The sequence below is a fragment of the Mobula birostris genome, chromosome 32, assembly GCF_030028105.1.
Source record: "Mobula birostris isolate sMobBir1 chromosome 32, sMobBir1.hap1, whole genome shotgun sequence".
NCBI classification, from domain to species: Eukaryota; Metazoa; Chordata; class Chondrichthyes; order Myliobatiformes; family Myliobatidae; genus Mobula; species Mobula birostris.
The window spans coordinates 23,792,429-23,818,960 of record NC_092401.1 but is presented as its reverse complement, the minus strand read 5'-3'; the positions used below and the strand labels follow the sequence as shown (position 1 = coordinate 23,818,960).

At 45.8% G+C, this 26,532-nt stretch overlaps 1 protein-coding gene across 1 annotated transcript; it reads right to left on the bottom strand.

Moving 5' to 3' along the window:
* Positions 1–1,158: 1,158 nt before the first annotated feature.
* Positions 1,159–26,406, bottom strand: LOC140191160 (uncharacterized). The gene is made up of 2 exons (XM_072248291.1): positions 26,113–26,406; positions 1,159–9,412 (listed from the first exon to the last, which is right to left on the bottom strand). The coding sequence occupies exon 2, from the start codon at positions 9,342–9,344 to the stop codon at positions 7,467–7,469; it is 1,878 nt and encodes a 625-aa protein (XP_072104392.1). The 5' UTR covers positions 9,345–9,412; positions 26,113–26,406; the 3' UTR covers positions 1,159–7,466.
* Positions 26,407–26,532: the final 126 nt, after the last annotated feature.

Sequence of the window (26,532 nt, the reverse complement as noted above, 5' to 3'; positions counted from 1 at the left end):
TCAAGGGCAGGTTCGAGAAAAGTGGAAAAGAACATGGCGATTGAAGGGCCTGGAGTACATAGATTTATGATTTGGAGCGTAAGAGGAAGGGGTGAAGGAATTTTTATTTAAGCATAGGGAATAATGATAATTTGCCCTGCGGGACTGAATCAGTCAGGGATTTCGGGAAGAATGGCGATGGGTACGTAAGGAAAAATCAAGAGGCTGTGGGGGACCAAGCAGGGATTGGGATTTCCCTGTCTGAAGCTAGAGTAGGCACAATTGTCTGAATGCCTTCCTTCGGAGTTGTAGCATTTCTGTGGATTTTAGAGTTTCATGATCATTTCCGATTATCTCATTGCAGAAAACATGTGCAAGCATTAGAGACGGTGCAGGGGAGATTTGCCAGGATGCTGCCTGGTTTAGAGGGCATGTTTTGTGAGGAAAGGCTAAGTGAGCTAGGGCTTTTCCCTTCGGAGCAACGGAGGATGATAGGTGAATTGACAGAGATGTACAAGATGATAAGAGGCGTAGCTCCAGCCAGAGTCTTATCTTTTCCACAGCAGCCTTGGCCAATACCAGAGGACATCCTTTTAAGGTGAGCCAGAGGGAGATATCAGAGGTAGTTTTTTTTCACACAGTAAGTGGTAATTGCACAGAATGCATGGTCAGAGGGTGGGACAGTAGGAACACCTGAGAGATTCTTGGATAAGCATTTGGATGTAAGAAATATGGAGTGTAGTGGGCTGTGTAGGAGGAAGGGTTAGATTGATTGTGAAGTAGGTTTTTTACCAAAAGTCCTAGCTGAATGCTGTGCTGTACTGTTCTATATGAATACTCCTCATCCGGCCTGCTAAGAAGAACTAGACTGGCTGCACTTCAGTGAGGTGTGAGGGTTTCCCCAGAGCTATTAAGTTGAGCACCGGCAGGGGGACAATCTCCCAGAACGTTAATCTGCAGCTTTTTGTAGTCTCCAAAACTCATGCGGTGACCGAAGTCCAGAGTGCAAACACGAGGAAATCTGCAGATGCTGGAATTTCAAGCAACACACATAAAAGTTGCTGGTGAACGCAGCAGGCCAGGCAGCATCTCTACGAGGAGGTACAGTCGACGTTTCGGGCCGAGACCTGACGAAAGGTCTCGGCCCGAAATGTCGACTGTACCTCTTCCTATAGATGCTGCCTGGCCTGCGAAGTCCAGAATGACCTGGTTATCTGACCAGTGGAAACTGCTACACCAAACAGCTGGTCAGGTGTTTGGATGCAATAGGTTATTCAAATATTAGAGGAGCAAAGTAGTTTTTATGATTGTTTTCTTTGGCCATGAAAGAGGTAATTTTTTTTTTGGTACAGTACAGTTTAATCCCTATGTACTCATTTCAGGATTCACGTTCTGACACACTGCCCCAGCAAGGGCGAACAAATGTCAAAAAGTGGTTGATATTTGGGTATTCAGAATGAATGACATGTAAAGGTGATTGACATCCCTTCATCCCGGACAAGCCCTGTCTAAAGTGGGTGGCACAGTAGAGTAGTCATATCACAACACTATTACAGTGCTAGCGATCTGGGTTCAATTGCACTGTGGCTGGTAAGGAGTTTGTACGTTCTCCCTGTGACTGTGTGGGTTTCCTCCGGGTGCTCCAATTTCCTCCCATATTCCAAAGATGCATGGGTCAGCAGGTTAACTGGTCACAGAGCGGGTCCTTTGGGCTGGAAGGACCTATCACCAGACTGAATCTCCAAATTGACTTTGGTGTTGGAAAGAGGACCATTGACGGGCCCCACCGTCGACTGGAGACAGCCCAAACCTCAATGTTCTGATGAAACCTCTGCAACTGTCCAACCATAATTCCTTCTGGTGGGGACACCCCCAACCCAAGACCACTGGGGTTAGGTCAATTGTTGAAGTTGTTCCTTGCACCTTCAGCCCAAGGTGACCGACCAGCCCCAGGTGAAGCCTACTCCCCTGACATTCCAATTCATACAAAGCTACTAAGTAAATTCCAGGAATCACAAATGCAAATTATACATTCAAGTTTCTATCAGGTTTCTTGTCAGTTTAGGTCATCCCTCCAAAACCAAGTTAATTTCCTTGCTAAATATCTGCAACTGAGTTGGTTCAAGGGGACACTCTCAATGAAGTTTTCTCATAACAGATGTCCACGAAGAGATATTTCTTAAGGGTCATTAATTTTTAAAGCAAAGTTATGACCACCGTGCAACAATAAATGGTTCTATACAGGTCACTTTCACTCTTACAGAAGTGGCTCGACATTAAAAATGACTTTAAAAATGCCATTAATAATATTTGGATTAAACCAAGTTTCAGCTGTCTTGAATCAAACCGCACCAGGTTATCTTACTTAGACTTATCCAAAAATAGTCATAAAGTCATAGAGCTCTATAGTGCAGAAACAGACCCTTCGGGTCAACTAGTCTGTGTCATCAACCAGCTTCTGGACCATATCCCTCCCATTCAGATACTTATCCAAATATCCTTCACATATTGAAATTGAACCCACATCCTCCACTTCCTTTGACAGCTTTTTCGACACTTGCACCATCCTCTGAGTGAAGTTCCCCTTTAAGCATTTCACCTTTCACCCTTAACCCATGACCTCTAGCTCTAGTCTCACCTAACCTCAGTGGAAAAAGCTGCTTGCATTTTCCCTATTGATACCACTCATCATTTTAAATACCTCCATCAAATCTCCCCTCATTCTCCTATACTCCAGGGAATAAAGTTCTAATCAATTCAAACTTTCCCTATAACTCAAGTCCAGGCAGCATCCTTTATACACTTCCTATTTTATTGGTATCATTCCTGTCAGTAGATGACCAAAACTGCACACAATGCACCAAATTAGTCCTTATCAGAGCCTTGCTCAATTTCAACATAACATCCAACTCCTGCGCTCAATATTCTGATTTATGAAGGCCAATGTGCCAAAAAATTTTAAGAAATGCGTGTTTAAAATCTAACAATGTTCTGAACCTTTGTACAGTTCTACTGGCTCATGGACAATTCAGTGTGCGGTAACACTCAAATAGATTTAAGACAAAACTTACGGAAGTAACGTCCTTTTGAAAATGAGAGTAACCGGCTTCTCTCAGTGTGTGGAACAGACTCGCTCAGGCCTGGGGACTGGTTCAGTGGCAAGGAGCCACTGTGATGCCAGTGTGTTTGCAATACAGGAGACAGCGTGTCAGTCGCTGGATACACAATGAAATTATTGCTAACAGTTCAGGCCAGGATCCTTTGATACTCCTGAAGAAGGGTGTCAGGCTGAAATGTCAACTATTCCTCTCCATAGACGCTGCATGACCTGTTGAATTCCTCCAGCATTTTGCTCCTGATTTCCAGCACCTGCAGAATCTCTTGTGTTTATGCATTTTTGCCTCCGCACAGCAAAGCCACTGGAGAACCTATGCCAACTATGTGATTTGAAGTAGATGGGGACAATAAGTTTTGTAAAATGGACGAAATGATACTTTCAAATGCTTCTCATTGAGGGAGATCAACAGGGGAAAGGGTGAGCAGTTTCAAGCTTCTGGGTGTCAACATCTCTGAAGATCTATCCTGAGCCCAACAAACTGATGCAATTAAAAAAAAAGACACGATAGTGACTATATTTCATTGGGGGCTTTGAAGAAGTTTATTATGTAACCAAAGACTCTACCAAATTTCTATACTTGTACCGTGGAGAGCATTCTAACTGGTTGCATCGGCACCTGGAATGGAGGGGCCACTGCACAGGGTCGTAAATGTCTGCCGTAAGTTGCAAACTCAGCCGACTCCATCGTGGGCACAACACACCCCAGCATCGAGGACATCTTCAAAAGGCGATGCCTCGAAAAGGTGTCATCCATCATCAAGGACGCTTATCACCCGGGAACACTCACAACACGCTGGAGGAACGCAGCAGGTCGGGCAGCATCAGAGGAAACCAGATTGATTCCTGGGATGGCAGGACTTTCATATGAAGAAAGACTGGATGAACTGGGATTGTACTCGTTGGAATTTAGAAGATTGAGGGGGGATCCGATTGAAACGTATAAAATCCTAAAGGGATTGGACAGACTAGATGCAGGAAGATTGTTCCTGATGTTGGGGAAGTCCAGAACGAGGGGTCACAGTTTGAGGATAAAGGGGAAGCCTTTTAGGACCGAGATTAGGAAAAACTTCTTCACACAGAGAGTGGTGAATCTGTGGAATTCTCTGCCACAGAAAACAGTTGAGGTCAGTTCATTGGCTATATTTAAGAGGGAGTTAGATATGGCCCTTGTGGCTACGGGGGTCAGGGGGTATGGAGGGAAGGCTGATGCAGGGTTCTGAGTTGGATAATCAGCCATAATCATAATAAATGGCGGTGCAGGCTCGAAGGGCCGAATGGCCTACTCCTGCACCTATTTTCTATGTTTCTATGAAACGATGAGTCAACATTTCGGGCTGAGACCCTTCGTCAGGACTGTAGAGGGAAGGGGCAGAGGCCCTATCAAGAAGGTGGGGGGAGGGGGAGGGTGGGCAGGAGAAGGCTGGTAGGTTCCGGGTGAAAAACTAGTAAGGGGAAAGATAAAGAGGTGGGGTAGGAGAAGCAGGAAGGTGATAGGCAGGAAAGGTGAAGAAGGAATAGGGGAAAACACAATGGGTAGTAGAAGGAGGTGGAACCATGAGGGAGGTGATAGGCAGCTGGGGGAGGAGGCAGAGTGATATAGGGATAGAGGAAGGGAGGGGGAGGGAATTACTGGAAGTTGGAGAATTCTATGTCCATACCAAGGGGCTGGAGACTACCTAGACGGTATATGAGGTGTTGCTCCTCCAACCTGAGTTTAGCCTCATCATGGCAGTAGAGGAGGCTATGTATGGACATACCTGAATGGGAGTGGGAAGCAGAGTTGGAGTGGGTGGCCACTGGGAGATCCTGTCTGTTGTGGTGGGCGGACGGAGCGGAGGTGCTCGGCGAAGCGCCTGGGACCTGGGACTCGCCCACTTCTTCTTGAACCATCAAGCAGGTGGTACAGAGCCCGAGGTCATGCACTCAGTGCTGCTTTCTCCCCACCGCCACCAGATTTCTGAGTGGATAATGAACCCACACACACAACCTCATGATATATTTCTCTCCCTTCTTGCACTGCTTATTTAATTTAAACATATATAATGTGCGCATATTTCTTATTGTAATTTGCAGGTATTTTAAATTATGTATTGCATTGTACTGCTGCCGCAAAACAGAAACAAAAAATTTCATGATATACGCCAGTGATACAAAACCTGATTCCGATTCTAAAGTCGACTTGTGTAAAATGGACAAAATGGTGCTTTGGAATTCTTCCTTTTCAACTTTGGGACCTTTGCTTTGCATAGTGTCTACTGTATGCGACTAGTCATTGATAAGCTGTTTCTTGCAACAGCAAAAATAAAATGAAGCATTTCCGTGTTAACACTCTACAGCGCCAGTGATCAGCATTCAATTTCCACCACTGTCTGTCAGGAGTGTGTGTGTTTGCTCCGGCCGCCCTGGTTTCCTCCCACACTCCAAAGAGGTGCGCGTTAGAGTTAGCGTGGTGAGGATACGGTGTCTGGGACAACACCGACCCTGCGTGGGGGAATGCGGCCTCAGTGGGATAGAGGTGGTAGGACTCGGAAACAAGAACGACGCAGCTGCTGAGGATCTGAAATAAAATGTTGGAAACACCCAACAGGTCAGGCAGCACCTGCGGAAAGAATAGCAAGGTTGACATTTCAGTTCAAGCGCCATTTGCTTTTCCAACATTTTCTGTTTTTGTTATCATAGAAATTGTAGGGCGGACCCTCCAACTCATATACTGTAAAACCATGAGACCATAAGACATAGGGGTTGAATTAGACCATTAGGCCCGTGAGTCACTCTACCATTTGGTCATGTCTGATTCATTATCCTTCTCAAGCCCATTCTCCTGCCTTCTCCCTTTGGCACTTTTACTAATCGAGAACCTATCAACCTCCGCTTTAAAAATTCTCAAAGACTTGGACTCCAAAGCCATCTGTGGTGATGTATTCTTTAGATTCACCAGCCTCTGCCTAAAGGAATCCTTATCTCTGTTCTAAAGGGAAATCCTATTCTGAGGCTGAGACCTGTGATCCTAGACTCCCCTGCTACGGGAAACATACCTTCCATGTCCACTTTATCTCAGCCTTTCAATATGACAGACTTATCAACCCAATATCTGTGACTGTAACCACAGATTCAGTATCTGTACCTTGTGGACCAGACCAACCCAGAATACATCATTGACTTGAAACTTTTGTCCAAGTTCCCTCTCCACGGATGCTGCCTGGCTGAATTGCCCTATTGTCTACAACCTCTGCTGTATATCAATTGGGCTATTGAGATGGAAATTATAAGCTGTTTATGGCAGAAATACACAAGTATTTAGGAAGAGTTTGTGCAGAAAGACTGTGTGTTGGCTGGCAGTAGCACACAAGCAGAATGAAAACCAGCTCTCGTTCTGGCTTTGACTGTGACTGGGAAGCACGCCATTGAGACTTGTAATGAAACTGTTGAGTACATATGGACAGATGCCACTGCGTCTGAAACAGTTGCTAGGAACTTTAAGGTGTGAACACCAAACATGAGAAGCAGCACAATGAAGCTCGTTTTACAAATTCCTTCTATCCGCCTCATTAATTTCTGATTTTCTACAATTTCTCAATGCCTGGGCATGAGTTCAGCCGACAAACCCCCACTGACACCTCGGAATGAATGATGACTAGAGTACAGGCAGTTTACGCTCAACAAGGTACGGACTTGCCGCCTTGCTGGTTCTGTGTTTAGACTTTTACAGATCTGGCTAAAAGACACAGGAATGCAGGCTGTCTATTGCTTGGTGCGATTTGTCTCCTCAGTCCTGATGAAGAGAGGTGATGGCTCTTTTTCCATCCTGACGTAGTGGTTAGCGTGACGCTATTACAGCTTTGGGGTGTTGAAGTTTGGGGTTCAATCCCGGCATCCTCGGTAAGGAGTTTGGTAAGTCTTCCCTGTGGAATGTGTGGGTTTCCTCTGGGTGCTCTGGTTTCCTCCCACACTCGAAAGATGAACTAGTAAGGTTAATTGATCATTGTAGATTGCCCTGTGATTGGGTTAGGGTTAAATCGAGGTCGTTGGGGTTGCTGGACAGCATAGGTTGAAGGGCCAGAAGGGCCTATTCTGTGCTGTATTGCTAAATAAATAAAAAACAATAAATAAAAAAATCGTCCGATTGATGTGCATCAGTCCCTGAAACAGTAAAGGATATGAATACACCAAGTCTGGTCCAGCATGCAACTCTGATGCTGACCTGAGTCGAGAGATGGACAATTCCTAACATTTTTTGTCCTGGTGCACAGCAAGATGAGAGGAGATCTGCTACATGGAGACATTGCTGCTATTTAGTAGCCTCAGACGTTCAGATGAACCACCATCCTTATTTCACTTCTCTGTAGCCATGTTCCTGCATGTTTTGTCCTTAAGTGGGGCTGGTTAAACTGTAGCCCTGGTGGGGTGGTGACATTTCAACTGCTTGCGTGGCATTCCCTTCAAATTTCCTAAAACAGGCTACGCCTACAGTGTGAAGGTCGGGACCCTTTGATGTGGAGATTTGGTTGCTCTGGAGATTAATCGACCCTTTGGGAGGAGGTTGTTCAAACTGGCTTAGCACTCCTGCTGCGCACTGTGATGCCTTAGTGACTAGATGCTCCGGTTCACTCCAGAGATCTCTCTTCCCGTGACCTGGAGTGTAACCCCTCATGATGCACCCATTGTGATGGAAACCGTTGCCCCCCAGCAGTGAAGCCCCCTGATCAGCAACGTGCTGTGGAAGGTCCTGCCCGTTATCCTGCTCGCCACCCTGAATCATGGCTCTGGCTTTCAGGCGGAGCTTGTGAGGGAGAGCCATTCTCCTGAGCACCTGGGGGGAGTCAGCGTGTGCTGCATCACTGAGGCCGGCCCTGTCTGCCTTGTCTTGGCTGTCACTGTCCGAACCTTCGGAAAGGGCACCATCTGATACCTTGTCCGCAGCGACACCGGAATATGCCATCAGGCCTTGATCGAGAACCTCGGGCGTCTTAATGACAGAAAAGAGCACAGGGGGACATTCTGATGTCTCCTGCTTCCCAACGGGAAAGCTCCGGGTGAGGGAACATTGTGGAACCTCATCCAGGTGCGGGACTGCGGTGCGTTCACCGGCCTCGCTCGTGCTCAGGGAACTCTGAGGACTGGCGCGCACCAGCCGCTCAATGATCGGGCGCTCGCGACCGGACCCTGGACACAGTTCAGCTACATAGCCTCCCAGCGGGTAATTGCCCGTCAGCTCCTCCTGGGTCCGCGGGGCCGGTGGCCGCTGAGTGCACCACTGGGCCACGTCGCTCGGAGGCACCTGGCGCTGACCTTCCACCACCATCGAGGGCGCGGGTGCAGCGTGGACCCCTCCCTGTGGGTAATCTGTTCTGCCATTCCCGTGGGCCTGGGGCATGGCAGACAGAAGAAGGAAGTCATCCAGATGGGTAGTATCAGAGTCTGCAGTTTCCACACAGCCTTGAGTCCCGTACCGAATAATGTCCCTGGCTGCAAAGTTGTACTTCAGTGGCTCCTTGTAATTTACAAACTCAATATCATGGTAGCTCCTTAGCAGGGACGCTGACTCTCCAAAGGGGACCTGGGCATTCATGACCTCCTTGATGTCTCTCATTAGGTCCTTGTCCATTGAGTTCTCATCTTGCCTGCTGTCCCCTTGAATCATGGGCCCCGGGCTGTTCCCAGTGCTCAACGATCCATCGGAAGTATCGGAGAGGGAGCCCCTGGGCGAATACTTGCTGAGGGATGTGAACCCGCCCCCTCGGCTGGGGTGCTCGGCCTCCGAGGAGTCAGACTGGAGGAGGACGGTGGAGTAGCCGGTGCAGTAGGAACTTCCTGCCGACCCTGACAGCTGTCGACTCTTCTCCGCGTATGCAGCGGTGGAGATCAGGCCGAACCGCAGCTGCAGAGACAGCAGCTCTGACTTCAGGCGGACGTTCTCCTCGTTCAGCGCCAGCACGCGGTTCTCCAGCACCATGTCGCTGATCCTCCTCTTCTCCCGTGACCGCTTGGCAGCCTCGTTGTTCTTGCGCCTCTTCTCCCAGTAGCTGGCGTCTTTCTTCTCGTCAGAGATGAACTCGCGCTTCCTGCGACCGGTGGCGCTGGCTCTGCCCCGGCCTGCCTTGCTTCTGTGGACCAGCTCTTGGCTGAAGGTGCCAGGGGTGTCCGCGGTTTGGGCAGGCACCGGCTCCAGACTCTCCATCTCTGAGTAGTAGCCAGATTCCATTAGGGACAGCGATTGACTCAGGCAAGACAAAGGCATCCTGGGCATGCTAAGAAACTGGTTTGAGCCCAATGTCTTCTCCCATTTGGAGATGATTCCATGTCCCTCCAACGGTCCTGAGAACAGAAAGCACAGTTTCTTAAATGTCCCTAATATACCTACTTCTACCACCACCTGCAACCCACCCTCCCCACCCCTCGCAGGGTGTTCCCCACACCTACCACTCTCTGTGTCAAAACTTACCTCTGACATCCCTCCTGTACTCTCCCCCAATCCCCCCAATCACTTTGCAATTATGCCACCTTGTATGAGCCTGAAGAAAAAAACCCTGGTTATCCACTCAATCTATGCCTCTTATCATCATCTACATCTCTATCAAGCTGCCTTTCACCCTCCTTCACTCCAAAGAGAAAAGCCCTAGCTCGCTCAACCTATCTTCACAAGACCTGCTCCCTGGTCCAGGCAGCATCCTGCTAAATCTCCTGTGCACCGTCTCTAAAGCTTCCACGTCCTTCCTGTAACGAGGCGACCAGAACCGAACGTAGTACTCCAAGTGCGGTCTCACCAGGGTTTTATAGAATTGCACCATTGCATCGTGGCTCATGAACCCAGTCCCCCGACTATCAGCTCGGCACAACATTGTGGGCTGAAGTGCCGTACTGCTCTATCCTCTATGACTGCTCATCTCTCTGTGCATTGGGGTTCAGTAGGTTTTGACCTACCACCAGAAGATTAACAAGGCTCAGCATGAAGGGGGAGTGGCACTCCAGCAAGGTCAGAGTGCAAACAACTAAATGGATCGGAGTGACGGAAGTTGAGGCCCATTGGCCGTAGCCAAGCCAGTGAATCTCTATGTGGCCGTTGAGGGAGGTTGGAACCTGGTGCCTGCAGTTCCGACTCCTCTGGAGCCTGGAGACAGGAGGCCTGTCCTGAGTTTAAAGGACTATGTACGTGAGTGGGTGGGAGGGAGGAACGGGACTTGTTTTTTTTGCTGTTGTTGTTTCGTTGCTTGTTGTGTTTTGTTTTGTTCTGCCAAGCATTGTCGGCTTGTTTTATTGGTGGCAGAATGTGTGGTGGCTCTTATGGGTTAGCCCCAGAACGTCCTCAGGTGTGTTGGTTGTTAACCCAAAGGACACATTTCCCTGTATGTTTTGATGTTCATGCAACAAACTTGTTCTACGCACAGCCGTAGCACATAGAACAGTACAGTTCAGTGCAGGCCCTTTGGTTCACGATGTTGTGCTGAATCTTGAATCTTGACTCACTCCGCTGATGTTGACTCAAAGCACTGGCGCTACTCTCGACAGAAAGTGAGTCCCTCCCACAGCTGATATAAATATCCGGAATGGATCGGCAGATGGTAACCATTGCACAGATTCCAAAAGTGTCCTGTGTATGGTTTGCCAAATGAGACCACTGCAAGTGGAGAATGTGGATCCCACAGCAGCTAATGAACATGGGCTGTACGCACAGTGGGCCCAGTGAAAGCTGGGTCACAACAGTGGGCAAAGTATTTCAGTAGAGGAATACTGGGTGGGACTGTGTACTGGAATCTGTAACTGAAAATAACACTCCTTGGGCCTTCAGACCCACAATTTATACTTTATGAATGCAGAATGTTCTGTGTTTAAGGATATTTTCTTCACTCCCATTCCGACATATCAGTCCATCACCTCCTTTACTGCCACAGTGAGTTAAGTTGGAGGAGCAACAGCTCATGCAAGTAAACAATAAGATGAAAGATTATAATGAAGTAGAACTCAAGATGGAGAAATTGATGTTCATGCCGTCAGGCTGGAGGCTACCCAGTTGGTGTACGATGCGTTGCTTCTCCAACCAGAAAGTGGCCTCTTTGCGGCGGTAGATTTCAGCCTCACACTTTCTGAGACGGGGAGTAACACAATGAGGTATTTTGACAGGCCAGACCGCCAGTGGGCCAGGGAGAGCACAAATCGCTCAACCTCGTCCATGGACAAACTATCTCACTGGGAGGGGTTCACGGGCCGCAGAAGGGGAGGAGAGGACACGGATACACGACACAAGTGATCCTGCTGGTGAACATCTTGTTGCAAGGAAATGGCGCAAGATCGAAAATTAAGAGGCTCTATGCACTTGACTCAGAGCATTGAATGACACGTTCCTGTGCAGAGTGGCCAGGCATGAACTACTTGCAAATATAAGACTTTAATACTTGGAGACTGTAAATGCTGAGGTGACCCTAGTGTCTGTCTGTTTGTCCAAACCTCACTGTGCGTCAGTCTGGCTGCCAGCAACATAGAAACAGACGATTTCACATCATCACTATTTGGGTAATTTGCAATGAAATTTATCTCTGTATGAAGGTAAAATATTCTAAGAGTAACTGTCCCAATTGTACATGTATCACTGTTAACTTTTTATGAGCTTAACTTTCCCCATCATGCACAGCTAATGTATTCTCAGCGTAACTCTCTCCATGATATATCAATGACACTGCTAATCATTATGAGTGTAACTGTCCCCTCTGTTCATTGTGAACTTATACTCAATGTGACTGTCTGCATCATACACTGTGAACTTATACTCAGTGTGACTGTCCACATTGTACAATGTGAACTGCCACTCAGTGTAACTGTCTTGTCTCCCTTTCTCTTCACCATTTACACCTCGGACTTCAACTACTGCACAGAGTCTTGTCATCTTCAGAAGTTTTCTGATGACTCTGCCATAGTTGGATGTATCAGCAAGGGAGATGAGGCTGAGTACAGGGCTACGGTAGGAAACTTTGTCACATGGTGTGGGCAGAATTATCTGCAGCCTAATGTGAAAAAGACTAAGGAGCTGGTGGTAGACCTGAGGAGAGCTAAGGCACCAGTGACTCCTGTTTCCACCTTGGGGGTCAGTGTGGACATGGTGGAGGATTACAAATACCTGCGGATACGAATTGACAATGAACTGGACTGGTCAAAGAACACTGAGGCTGTCTACAAGAAGGGTCAGAGCCGTCTCTATTTCCTGAGGAGACTGAGGTCCTCTAACATCTGCCGGACGATGCTGAGGATGTTCTACAAGTCTGTGGCGGCCAGTGCGATCATGTTTGCTGTTGTGTGCTGGGGCAGCAGGCTGAGGGTAGCAGAAACCAACAGAATCAACAAACTCATTCGTAAGGCCAGTGATGTTGTGAGGATGGAACTAGGCTCTCTGACGGTGGTGTCTGAAAAGAGGATGCTGTCCAAGTTGCATGCCATCTTGGACAATGTCTCCCATCCACTACATAATGTACTGGTTGGGCACAGGAATACATTCAGCCAGAGACTCATTCCACCGAGATGCAGCACAGAGCGTCATAGGAAGTCATTCCTGCCTGTGGCCATCAAACTTTACAACTCCTCCCTTGGAGGGTCAGACACCCTGAGCCAATAGGCTGGTCCTGGACTTATTTCCTGGCATAATTTACATATTAATATTTAATTATTTATTGTTTTATTACTATTTAATTATTTATGGTGCAACTGTAACGAAAACCAATTTCCCCCGGGATCAATAAAGTATGACTATGACTATGACTATGTTCACATCGTACAGTGTGACCTGATGCTCAGGGTAACTGTCCACATCGTACACTGTAAACTTATACTTAGTGTTGAACATTTTTGCAAATAAATCGATGTGAGGCATTTTTTATTTTTAAGAAAAAACCATGGACTCATTTATCGAACTCCAAACAAACTGAACCCAAAGTGCGCTAAAAGCCTTTCACATAATTAGTCCTCAGGTCAGACCCACCTCCTAAGTTGAAACCCCAACTCAACATCGGTGGTTATGAATTATGTACATTTCTGCCAATTACATTAACCTGCGCAGGCTCCCTCCCCCTCCCAGAATTCAGTAAAACCGGCATTGTGACCCTGTCCAGAGGTCACATGAGCTACCCGGCTCAGGTCTTATGTTCTATGGGTGGAGGAACAGCACGATCCTCTGGCTCATCCAGAGATGTGTTGACATGTTCATGGTCACTTCATAACAGCAAGGGCATGGTAGCGGAATCCTCCAAATCTTGGTGGGCCAGCTTAAGCAGACATCCCACCTCTCCCGGAAGTTCCGGGAATCTCCCGCTTAATGATAGTGGATCCCTGATGCCCGCAAATTATATACAATATCCCGGAAATTGATTTTTTTTTAGAGCGAACGAGAGAGAGAGTGCAGGGAAGTCCTCGTAGCAGCCTTTAAGGAGTGCTGAAACCACTCACATAGACCATTGGATTACATGTGATTTGCCGCGGTGTGATGTAGCCTAACCCCAAGGTTCTGGACCATCACAGCTCAGAGGTCTGATATGAATTGGGGACTGTGGTCAGAGGAAGTATCAGCTGGGGTGTCAAACCGAGGAACCCAGGGGCTGACGAAAGCCCAAGCCACGTCTGTGGCCGTTGTCGATGCTGTACAGATGACTTCTGGCCGCCTGGTGGTACAATCCACCATGGTAAGGAGGTGTGTGAAACTGCGGCATGAGTTGGAAGGGAGAAGAGAGCCAACAAGATCCCCATTGACATGGTCAAACTGTCACTCAAGTTCCTCAAAAATTGTCAGTGATGTCTGGATATGACAATTAATTTTTGCTCGCCTGCACACCACACAGGCTGCAGCCCAATCACACATGTCCTTCCGAAGGCCATGCTAAACAGACTTTAGTGCAACCAGTTTCTCTGAGGCCCTCCAGCCCAGATACGAGAGGCCATGTGTAATGTTGAAAACAGTCTGTCTCCAGTTTGGGGTGATTAAGACTGGTTGAGACATTGCACAGGAAAGAAATCGCAGCTTCCCCGAACTTAATGTCAGCCAATCGCATGCTCATGACTGCTGTTCAGTAAGGCTGGAGCTTGGGGTCAGTAGCTCGTTTGGCTGCCATGCCGGCATAGTCAACCCCTGTGTGTATGGGCTCAATGGCTGGCCGTGGAAGGTAATCAGCTATGGCATTATTTTTCCCCTTGATATGTTGTATATCAGTTGTGAACTCTGATACATAGTCCAGTTGGTGTTGCTGCCGTACAGACCAAGGGTCTGGCAACACACATCAAAGTTGCTGGTGAACGCAGCAGGCCAGGCAGCATCTCTAGGAGGAAGTACAGTCGGTGTTTCAGGCCGAGACTCTTTGTCAGGACTAACTGGAGTTAGTTCAGTTAGTCCTGACGAAGGGTCTCGGCCTGAAACGTCGACTGTACCTCCTCCTAGAGATGCTGCCTGGCCTGCTGCGTTCACCAGCAACTTTGACGTGTGTTGCTTGAATTTCCAGCATCTGCAGAATTCCTCGTGTTTGCGTTTTTTAAAAAAAAGTCTAAGGGTCTGATATTTTGGCCACCGTGTGCATGAGGGGTTTGTGGTCAATGAACGCTGTGAAATGACGACCCTCTAGAAGAAAATGAAAATGCAGACGACCAGATAGAGACCGAGAAGCTCACGTTCAAATGTGCTATAGTTCCTTTCAGGGGGACGGAGCTGCCGGCTGAAGAAGGCAAGGGGCTGCCACACGCCCCCGACCAACTGTTTGTGCACAGCACCCACAGCACAGTCTGAAGTGTCATTAATAATGGCTGCAGGTGCGTTGGGGAGCAGGTGTGCCAGTCGGGCCGCGTTGGAAAGAGCTTGTCTGGTATCATCAAATGCCATGGTCACGTCCGCTGACCAGTCAAACATGTGATTAGAGATAATGCCTTTAAAGGGGGACTTTAAAAGCTTGGTGCACTGTAGAGGGGGAGCATAAGGTCAGCAGTTCGTGGAATGAAGAGTTGATAGAAATTCACTATGCTTAAAATGTCCTGTAGGTTTTTAGCAGTGCAGGACAGTGGGAAGTCCACAATAGCGGCTACTTTTGATGGGAGGGGTTTCACACCTTCTGCGGAGATGTGATGGCCGAGAAAATTAATGGTTGACAACCCAAAGTAGCATTTAGCAGGGTTGATAATCAGCCTGTGCTGGCTTAAGTGCTCAAAAAGTGTGCAGAGATGAGATACGTGTTCAGATTTGGATGCACTGGCGACAATATGCCATCCAGCCCCTTGGCATGTACTGCCATGATGAGGTCAAACTCAGGTTGGAGGAGCAACACCTCATATACCGTCTAGGTAGTCTCCAGCCCCTGGCACGAACATAGAATTCTCCAACTTCCGGTAATTCCCTCCCCCTCCCTTCCCCTATCCCAGTTTCACTCTGCTCCCTCCTCCAGCTGCCTATCACCTCCCTCATGGTTCTGCCTCCTTCTACTACCCATTGTGTTTTCCCCTATTCCTTCTTCACCTTTCCTGCCTATCCCCTCCCTGCTTCCCCTCCCCCACCCCTTTATCTTTCCCCTTACTGGTTTTTCACCTGGAACCTACCAGTCTTCTCCTTCCCACCCTCCCCCCACCTTCTTGATAGGGCCTCTGCCCCCTCCCTCTACAGCCCTGACGAAGGGTTCCGGCCCGAAACGTTGACTGTTCGTTTCCAAGGATGCTGCCCGACCTGCTGAGCTTAGCATTACTGAGGAGACCAGATCAAGGAGACCAGATGCTTGCCTAGTTCAAACCGTAGAGTCTCCAAATGACAATACTACACAGTGGAATTTACTGCTGCTGCCAACAGTACTTTGTTGCAGCATGAATTGGGCCTCGGCCTGTGCAAAGCAGGCAATGACATTTTGCTCACTAACCTACAGCAGTTTCAAAGTGACTGCTTTGGCCGACATGTTCAATACCCCTGGTATCGTCCAAGAGCATCAAGGTAATGAGCGAACGATTTTGCAAATAAAACAACATGATTGACTTTATGCTTCAGAAAAAATATACAACTCAATTATTGAACTCCAAAAAAATTGAACACAAAGCGCAGAAAAAGGAATTTACACAAATACCTCATCATGACAGGCCAGCCTGTTGAAATGAACACTCAACTCAATGTCGGTGGTTGTAAATTAGGCAAATTTCCACAAATTATATTACCGACAGTGTAACTGTTCACATCGTACACTCTGAACTTACGCTCAGAGTAACTGTCCACATCGTACACTGTGAACTTATACTCAATGTAACTGTCCACATCGTACACTGTGAACTGATACACAGTACAACAGTCAACTTCATTCAATGTGAAATTATAATCAGTCTAACTGTTCACATCGTACAATGTGAAATTCTACTCAGTGTATCTCTCCACATAGTGTACTATGAACTTATAATCAGAGTAACAGTCCACATCGTACGCTCTGAACTGATACTCAGTGTAACTGTCAGCATTGTACACAGTAAACTAACATTTAGTGTAAGTCCCACCTCGTACACTGCGAACTTATACACGGGGTAACTCTCCACGTTGTACGCTCTCAACTGATACTCAGTGCAATTGTTCACATTGTATACTGTGAATTTACTGTCAGTGTACATTGTGAACTGTTTCTCTGTTTCACTGTCCACATCGTAAACTGTGAACTGATTCTCACTGTAACTGTCCATCGTAGACTGTGCACTGTTACTCAGTGTAACGGTCCGCATTGTTCACTGTGAACTGATTCTCATGGTAACTGTCCACATTGCAGAATGTGAACTCTCACTTAGTGTAACTGTCCACACTGTACACTGTGAAGTGCTACACAGTATAACGGTCCACATCGTACAATGTGTACTTATACTCAGTGTACATGTCCAGATCGAACACTGTGAACTGATTCTCATTGTATTTTCAGCATCATAGAATGTGAACTTATACTCAGTGTAACTGTCCACATTATACACTGTGAATTTATACTCAGTGTAACTTTCCACATCATACACTGTGAAATTATACGCAGCATAACTTTCCACATCATACAATTGTGAACTCATACTCAGTGTACAAGTCCAGATCGAACACTGTGAACTGTTAGTCAGAGCAACTGTCCACATCCTATACTGTGAACTTACATGCAGTGTAACTCTCCACATTGTATACTGTGAACTGATATTCAGTGTAACTGTCCACATTTTACACTGTCAATTTATAATCTGAGTAACTGACAACATCATAGTCTATGAATTTATACTCAGGGTAACTATCCACATTGTTCACTCTGAACTTATGCTCAGAGTAACTGTCCATATGGTACACTAACTTATAATCACTGTGACTGTCCACATGGTACACTGTGAACTTATACTCAGCGTAACTGTCCACGTTCAACAATGTGAACTGACATCAATATAGCTGTCCATATCGTACAGTGTGAAGTCGTACTCAGTGTAAGTGTCCACGTTGTACACTGTGAACTGACACTCAGTGTAACATTCCACATCGTACACTGTGAAATTATACTCAGTGTACATGTCCAGATCGTACACTGTGAACTGATAGTCAGAGCAACTGTTTACATTGTACCCTGTGAACTTGTAATCAGTGTAACTCCCCACATTTTAAACTGCTATAGTACTTCCAGTGTAAGTTTCTGCGTGGTATAATGTGAACTTATATTCATTTTATCAGTGAACATCATTCACGGCAAATGAATACACACTGCAACTGTCCGCCTCGTACACTATAAACATATAGTTTCTGTAACTACCCAGATGGAATATAAGGTGTTGTTATGCCATCAGGTTGGAGACAACACCTTATATTCCGTCTGGGTAGCCTCCAACCTGATGGCATGAATATTGACTTCTCTAACTTCAGCTAATGCCCTACCTCCCCCTCATACCCCATCCGTTATATATTTATATACGCACATTCTTTCTCTCTCTCTCTGTCCATCTCACTATACCCCTTGCCCATCCTCTGGGCTTTCCCCCCCCTCCCCATTTTCTTTCTCCTGTCCTATGATCCTCTCATATCCCCTTTGCCAATCACCTGTCCAGCTCTTGGCTCCATCCCTCCCCCTCCTGTCTTCTCCTATCATTTCAGATCTCACTCTCCCCCTCCCACTTTCAAATCTCTTACTAGCTCTTCCTTCAGTTAGTCCTGACGAAGGGGCTCGGCCTGAAACGTCGACTGCACCTCTTCCTAGAGATGGGGCCTGGCCTGCTGCGTTCACCAGCAACTTTGATGTGTGTTGCTTGATACTTAGTGTAAGCACCCACATCATAGAGTGTCAACTTATACTCAGTGTAACCATCCACATTGTACAGTCTGAAGTGATACCTAGTGTGACTGTCCATATTGTACTCTGTGTAGCAGCCCACATCGTACAATGTGAACATATAATCAGGGTAACTGTCCACATCGTACACTGTGAACTGAAAATGAGTGTAACTGTGCACAGCTAATGCTGTGAACTGATACTCAGTGAAACTGTGCATATCGAACAGAGTGAACTTATACCCAGTGCAAATGTCCACATCGTACTCTGTGAACTTATAATCAGTGTAACCGTCCACATTGTCCAGTGTGAATTATACTCAGTGTGACTGTCCACATTGTACACTGTGAACTGATACTCGGTGTAACTGTCCACATCACACACTGTGAACTGATACTCAGTGTAACCGTCCACATTGTCCAGTGTGAATTATACTCAGTGTGACTGTCCACATTGTACACTGTGAACTGATACTCAGTGTAACCGTCCACATCACACACTGTGAACCGATAGTCAGTGTAAATGTCCACATCACACACTGTGAACTGAAAATTAGAGTAACTGTGCACAACTAACACTGTGAACTGATACTCGGAGTAACTGTCCACATCATGCACTGTGAACTTACACTTAGTGCAACTGTCCACATCGTACACTGTGATCTTATACTTAGTGTAACTATCCACATTGTGCACGATGAACTCACACCCAGAGTAACTGTCCACATCAGACAATGTGAACTTACAGTCAGTGTAAGTGTGCACTTTTGACTTTTTCCATAAAATGGGTGCTTTTACTTTTTATTTTCTTTACTAACCCTCTATCCAGATTAAGATTTATAAAGTTCAATCATTTAATTGCATATGGTGTACTGTCTGATATTTTGTGGTGCGGATTTGTAACCAGGCAACACATCACGCAGCATCCACACAAACGAGATTTCTCAGTTTCGCGGGGCCAGAAGTTGTTTTCCCCCAGACGAACATGTGCTGGCCGAGCCTGAGGGTTACACACATTATACACTGTGAACTGATATTCAGCGTAACTGTCCACATCGTACACTGTGAACTGATACTCAGCGTAACTGACCACATCGTACACTGTGAACTTATACTCAATGTAGCCGTCCACATCGTACACTGTGAACTTACAATGAGATTAACTGACCACATCGTACACAGTGAAATTATAGCCAGTGTAACAGTCCGCATCATACACTGTGAACTTACACTCAGTGTAACAGCCTACATCATACACTGTGAACTGATACTCAGTGTGACTATCCACATTGTAAACTGTGATAGTATTTTCAGTGTAACTTTCTGCTTGGTAAAATGTGAACTTATATTCACTTGATCAGTCAACATCATTCACGGTGAATGAACATACACTGGAACTGTCTGCCTCGTACACTGTGAACATATATTTGCAGTAACTGTATGCATCGTACATGGTGTAATTATAATTAGTGTAACTGTCCGCATCGTACAGTGTGAATTTATGCTCTGTGTGACTCTCCACATCGTACACTCAGAACTGATGTCCAGTGTAACTGTCCAAATGTTGCACTGTGAAATGATACACAGAGTAACTGTCAATTTTGTACACTGTGAATCGATACTCTGTGTAACTGTTTACATCGTAAACTGTGAACTTATACTCAGTGTAACAGTCCACATCGTTCAATGAGAACTGACACTCAGTGTAACTGTCCACATCGTACAATGGGAACTGACTCTCAGTGTAACTGTCCAGATTGTAAGCTGCTATAGTACTTCCAGTGTAACTTTCTGCATGGTAAAATGTGAACTTATATTCACTTTATCAGTGAACATCATTCACTGTGAATGAATACACACTGGAACTGTCCGTCTCATACACTATGAACATATATTTGCTGTAACTGTACACATCGTACACTGTGAACTTATACGGAGGGTAACTGTCCACATCATTCAATTTGATATGCTACTCAGTGTAACAGTCCACATTGTACACTGTGAACTTACACTCAGTGTAACAGCCTACATTATACACTGTGAACTGATACTCAGTGTAACTGTCCACATTGTAAACTGCGATAGTATTTCTGGTGTAACTTTCCGCTTGGTAAAATGTGAACTTATATTCACTTGATCAGTCAACATCATTCACGGTGAATGAACATACACTGGAACTGTCTGCCTCGTACACTGTGAACATATATTTGCAGTAACTGTATGCATCGTACATGGTGTAATTATAATTAGTGTAACTGTCCGCATCGTACAGTGTGAACTTATGCTCTGTGTGACTGTCCACATCGTACACTGTAAACTGATACTCAATGTCACTGGCCTCATCGTACACTGTCAACTTATACTCTGTGTGACTGTCCACATCATACACTGTGAGCTGATACTCAGAGTAACTGTCCCTATTGTTCACCACCCACCCCCCCACTGCAGACAATGGACCCTTATTAATTTCATTTCATCCATTGGTGCTTTATGTAATTCAGGAAGTTGAGTTTTCTCTAATGGATTACACAACTGTCAAATCTATTTCATAATCCTCCCCAGTGCCAAGCTGTGAATCTCACCAGGAAAGGCAGCTCCTTCTGAGAGCTCAAGAGATTCTGCAAGCTGTGTGGGTGGGGTAGGGTTTATGTATTGAGAAACTGGGAGGTGATAGGTGGAAAAAGTAAGGGACTGACAAGGAACGAACCTGATGGAAGAGGATCAAGAAAGAACCCGAAGGAAGAGGGAGGTGATGGGCAGGTGAGGAGAAGGGAAGGGTAACGGGTTGCCAGAATGGGAAATGGAAAAAGAGAAGGGTTAGGAGAAGTTACTGAGTTAGATATTGTAGACCTTCTCTCTTTTTCCTGTCCCCCATCTAGCTCTCTTCTTATCCCTTTCTTGCTGCTGTCTTATCCCCTTTCTTTTCACTTGACCATAACCTCCCTCTCCTTCTCTTTCTCCTGCAGTCCACTTTCCTCTCCTAGCAGACTTCCTTCTTCTGCAGCCCTGGACCTCTTCCACCTATCACCTCCCAGCTTCTCACTTCCACACTCCCCCACCGAGCCACCTTCCCTCTCACTCCTCCAGCATTAGTCGAGGTTTCTGGGATTTGCAGAATTTGTTGTGTTTATCACTACAGTCCATTCCTTTTACTTTACATCACTCAGCCTGGTCCTCAGCACCAGTTGTCAACTGTCTATTTATACCAATCCTGCTTTTGTTCTCCTGATCTTCCCACCAGCTCCTCACTGATCCTACCACTGACCTCCAGGCTGCTGTCCACTTATAGTGGCCGATTAACCTGCTAGCCTGCAGTGGAATGTGGAGGCAAACTGAAGCAGCCAGGGGAACTCTGCGTGGTCTCAGGGAGAATGCAGGAGCTCCACATCGACAGTGGTGGAGCTATGAATTGAACTGGGGTTTCTGAAGCTGTGAGAGAGCAGATCGGCCGGTGTGCTTTTCTTTCACCACCACCTTTCCCTTCGCCCACCCCCTGAACCCCAGCCTGTTCCAACTTTCCTGGAGTCCACAAGGTGGCCAAACTAATTCCATTTCTTTCTCGATAGTTGATGCAATTTCTCTCAATAGTAGATGCATTTCCAGCTAGTGCTATTCACAGAATGTAAAATTGGAACGTGCATAGCTCTAGAGGTTCGGGAATCCAGGAAACATATGGTGTTGTAATTACTTTCAGTGAGTAAGAGAATCAAAATAGATCACATCTTGAAAATAAGAGGAACAAGACCCACTGTTTGTGAACAAGAGCTAAACGAGGTTAGTATAACATCAGAAATCTGATTTGGATGCTTCTTCTCATAACTTGGGATTTCCCAAAAGTGGTTGAGTCAAGGCCAGGAGCAGACACAACAGTTAGAGCAAGATTCCATGCTGAGAGCTAATGGCATCATTGAGATTAGCTGGGTCCTAGGCCCCCATTCAAGGAGTCAACGGAAGTTCTAGATCTAAGTGTGGTTTACATCATCGGATGTCAGCCCACTCAATGAATGGGGATTGTACAATTAGCTGTAACAAACACAACAAGCTGGAAGCACCAGCAGGCCAGGCAGCATCTATGGAAAGGAATAAACAGTGGACGATTTGGTCTGAGTGTCCTGAAGAAGGGTCCTGGAATGACTCCTGACATAGGGTCTCAGTCCAAAACATTGATGCTTAATTCACTTCCGTGGATGCTGCCTGACCTGCTGAGCTCCTCCAACATTTTGGATGTTTTACTCTGGATTTCTAGGATCTGCAGAATCTCTAGAGTTTTTGTCCAATTAGCTGCACAGAAATAGGTCCCTCGGCCGAACTAGTCCACATCGACCAAGATGACCATCTGAGCTAGTCACGTTTGCCCGTGCTTGGTCCATATCCTTCCAAACCTCTCCCATCCATGAAGTGTCTTTTAAAATGATGTTTATACCTTGAGCAGAATTGATCACCCCCTATTGTTCACCAGGGTAGTACTGATTAGGCCATAAAACCATAAAAAACAGGAGCAGAATTAGGCCATTTGGCCCATCGGGTCTGCTCTGCCATTCCATCATGACTGATTTATTATACCTCTCAACCTCATTCTCCTGCCTTCTCCCATAACCTTTGACATCCTTATTAATCAAGAACCTACCAACCGCCGCTTTAATTTTACCCGGCTTGACCTCCACAATGGCTTGTAGCAATGAATTCCACAAATCCACCAACCCCTGGCTAAAGAAATTCCTCCTCATCTCTGTTCTTAAGGGACTTCCTTCTCTTCTGAGGCAGTACCCTCCAGTCCTAGACTCCACCACTATAAGAAACACCCTCTCTACATCCACCCTCTCTAGGTTTCAGTGAGAACCCTCTTCCCTGCCCCCCTCATTCTTCTAAACTTCAGGGAGAATATTGTTGACGGTATCATATTTTGGATGCAGCATTAAATCTAACGCTCATTCTACCTCTTAGACTAACACAGATTCTTTCCGCTGTCTCCTGCTGTTCTGGCCAAATTGTCCCTCAGGGAGCACTCTACCAAACACGCTCTACCAAGCTCATGGACAGCTTCAATAAAGGACTATTGAACTATCTTACATGTTGAAGATTAACTCATGACCTCACAATGTAATCCTTCAGGAGGACTTCAAACTTGCCGTAGGGTTTGGAGGCTTGCATTCCTCAATGATCCGGAGAGCTGTGTTGACTGGAGTCAGGGCCTTATGCTTTGGCTCTTGGTTGGGTCACCGATGCCAAATAGGTCAAAAGGCAGAGGCCAGACTGAGAGTGGTAACACCGGTCCTCTAATTTCTGGAGTTCAGCTCAGGGCTATAGCCCTGAATGGTAAAACAAAACTACTACGGAATGGAAACAGCAATGAAGAATCCTGCTACATCTGAGTATGATAGCATTCCTGAGTCTCCATCCGGATCTAGTATGACTGACAGTAGTGAAAACTGATGACAAGGGAAGCCCTGAGAGATGGAAGGCTGTCATTGCTGCTTTAAACACCAGCAACATAACAGGCAGTAGCTCACAGCCTACTGTACCTCATCGCGGTCCTTGCATTATTGTCTGTCTGCACTGACTGCACTTTACCTGTACCTGTAATGTGTCATTGCAATTCCCTTGTACCGTCTTAAAGCTCTGAAATGATCCGTGTGGATGGCGTACAAGTTTTGCACTGTATCTCAGTACCTGTGACGATAATAAACCGGTTCCAGTTCTGCTGGAGTTGATCAGAACTTGCTGTCGGAATTAGTGACCAAGTTTCTGAGCTTTCAACTGAATCCCAAAACACATCAGCTGTTCATTGTGTCTTCCTGCCCAGCAGTAATCTGTCACACAAGATCTTATAACATAAAGTGGTTGTGCTTCATTAGTAATGGAACACTTTTGGGATGCCTGTGGATGAAAGTGGCTCTATTTAAACACGTTTATTCTTTTCAACATTAAAAAAAACTGCTAACCCTCTTAAATAATGGAAACTTATTCCAAAGTCTTATTTTATACACTCAGAGGCCACTTTATTAGGTACACTTGACCACCTGTTCCTTAATGCAAATATCTAATCATCCAATCACATGGCAGCAACTCAATACATAAAAGCATGCAGACATGGTCAAGAGGTTCAGTTGTTCAGACCAAACATCAGAATGGGGGAAGAAATGTGACCACGGAATGATTGTTGGTGTCAGATGGGGTGGTTTGAGTATCTCAGAAACTATGGATCTCCTGGGATTTTCATGCACAACAGTCTCTAGAGTTTACAGAGAATAGTGTGGGGGGGGGGAGCATCCAGTGATCGGCAGTTCTGAGGGCAAAAACGCCTTGTTAATGAGAGAGGTCAGAGGAGAATGGCCAGACTGGTTCAAGCTGACAGGAAGGCGACAGCAACTCAAATAACCACGGGTTACAGCACTGACGTGCAGAAGAGCGTCTCTGAATGCACAACAGGTTGGAACATTGAAGAAGACGGGCTACGGCAGCAGAAGACCACGAACATACACTCAGTAGCCACTTCATTAGGTACAGATATACCTAATAAAGTGGTCACTGAGTAGTGTACCTTGAACCTGGCTCGACACTATATTGCTTCAAATCAATCCTTTCCTAATTGTTTAGAATCACCTCTTTATTCAGCTTTATCTGCCTATCCCGCTGTATTTAATTACTGGTTCAAATAATTTCTCTCCGGACGCTTTTGTTTTCCGCCCGTTTAATCGTCACTTTCTATTTAAAGTTCCTCGCTAAAGCCACATAAGGAAGGTTAACGACTGCAAACACTAATATCGACAGGAAATTGTAATACGTTCTAAAAAATAGTTTGGGAAGCAAATCGCTTGCTGGAACTGTTTTCCAGTAATAAAGGTACTATATTTTTCCTTTTTTATTTTATGAGTTTTGCTCTCTCCACCCAACTCTGTTAATGAATAACTAATTTTGGCAGCCGTAGGTTTATCCTTATCCAAACACCCCTTTCCCAATAAATACATTGCAAACAGCCACATTGTCATTCAAATATAAATCTCCTACCCCCACCCTCCAGTTCCAACCTCCCCCACCAAGGATCAAGGGATCTCCACAGAAGTGGCAGGTTCCTTGACATTGAGATAAATTATACAATGCAACTCAGTAAGAAATCAATATCCAGAAACGGTTAATAGGATCAAAGTAGCACTCTAAGAGGCAGCATTCGTTTTTAGAAGGTACTCCCACGCAGCCGGCTTGTTAAATTTATATCTGCTTAATAGCCAACCAAAGTTTAATAATAGAACGAACAAGATAGTCCAATCTTCCTGTCGCGTCAAAGCGTACCAATAAAATCCCTTATCCTTCCAGGACTCTATTTGATTGCGTTTGATTACAAAAATTGAATATCTTTCAAGCAAATTTGCTAAATTGATTTTATATTACAATTAAGTAGGATATTTTAGGGAATATCTGCTCCCTTAAATTTGTCCATGTGCATTTTGTAAATTATCAGATTTATAAATACCCTAAACTCGCACTGCCACCCACCTTCACCCATCCACACCAACACACCACGGTTACTCACAGTCAAGGACAAGGGCAGTTAATTAAATCAACACGTAGAGTTACAGACATGCACACCACTCTGAGAGCTTCGCGCGGAAATAGACAAATTTGCTAGTACCGGGTGAAGATTTGCCAAGCCTGGCAATATAAAACAAACACACACACACACACACACACACACACAGAATGAGCGAGAGAGAGAGCGAGCGAGAGAGATTATAGACAACGCTGAGATTCGTCACTGTACCTTATGATAAGAATTACTTCAAAGCATCCAAGTTGTAAATCGTTTTTTTTTGTGTCTAAGTATAACATATAGACATTTCTAAGTATATTGTGTGGAGCTTTTTGTTTCCCTGTGATTCTTGACAGTGTAGATCCTGGAGCGGCTTGTATCTCTTTGTGGCTATCATCTATGTTCTGTCTAGTGTTATTGTACCTTAGCCTTCCTCCTTGGCAGGGATTATGGGGATATGTGTTAGTAGGTCGATGGTTACATAACAGCCTCTTAACTGCCTAGTCACGTTTAAGATTCTCTCTCTCTCTCTCTCTCTCTGTCTCTCTCTCTCTGTCTCTCTCTCTCTCTCTCTCTCTCACACACACACACACACACACACACACACCCCACCCACCCACTGGAAGAAAATCCAGGCAAGAAGCCAAAAGA

Coding starts and splice junctions, on each gene's coding strand:
- LOC140191160 (XM_072248291.1), bottom strand. CDS start 9,344: ATGCCCAGGATGCCTTTGTCTTGCCTGAGTCAATCGCTGTCCCTAATG.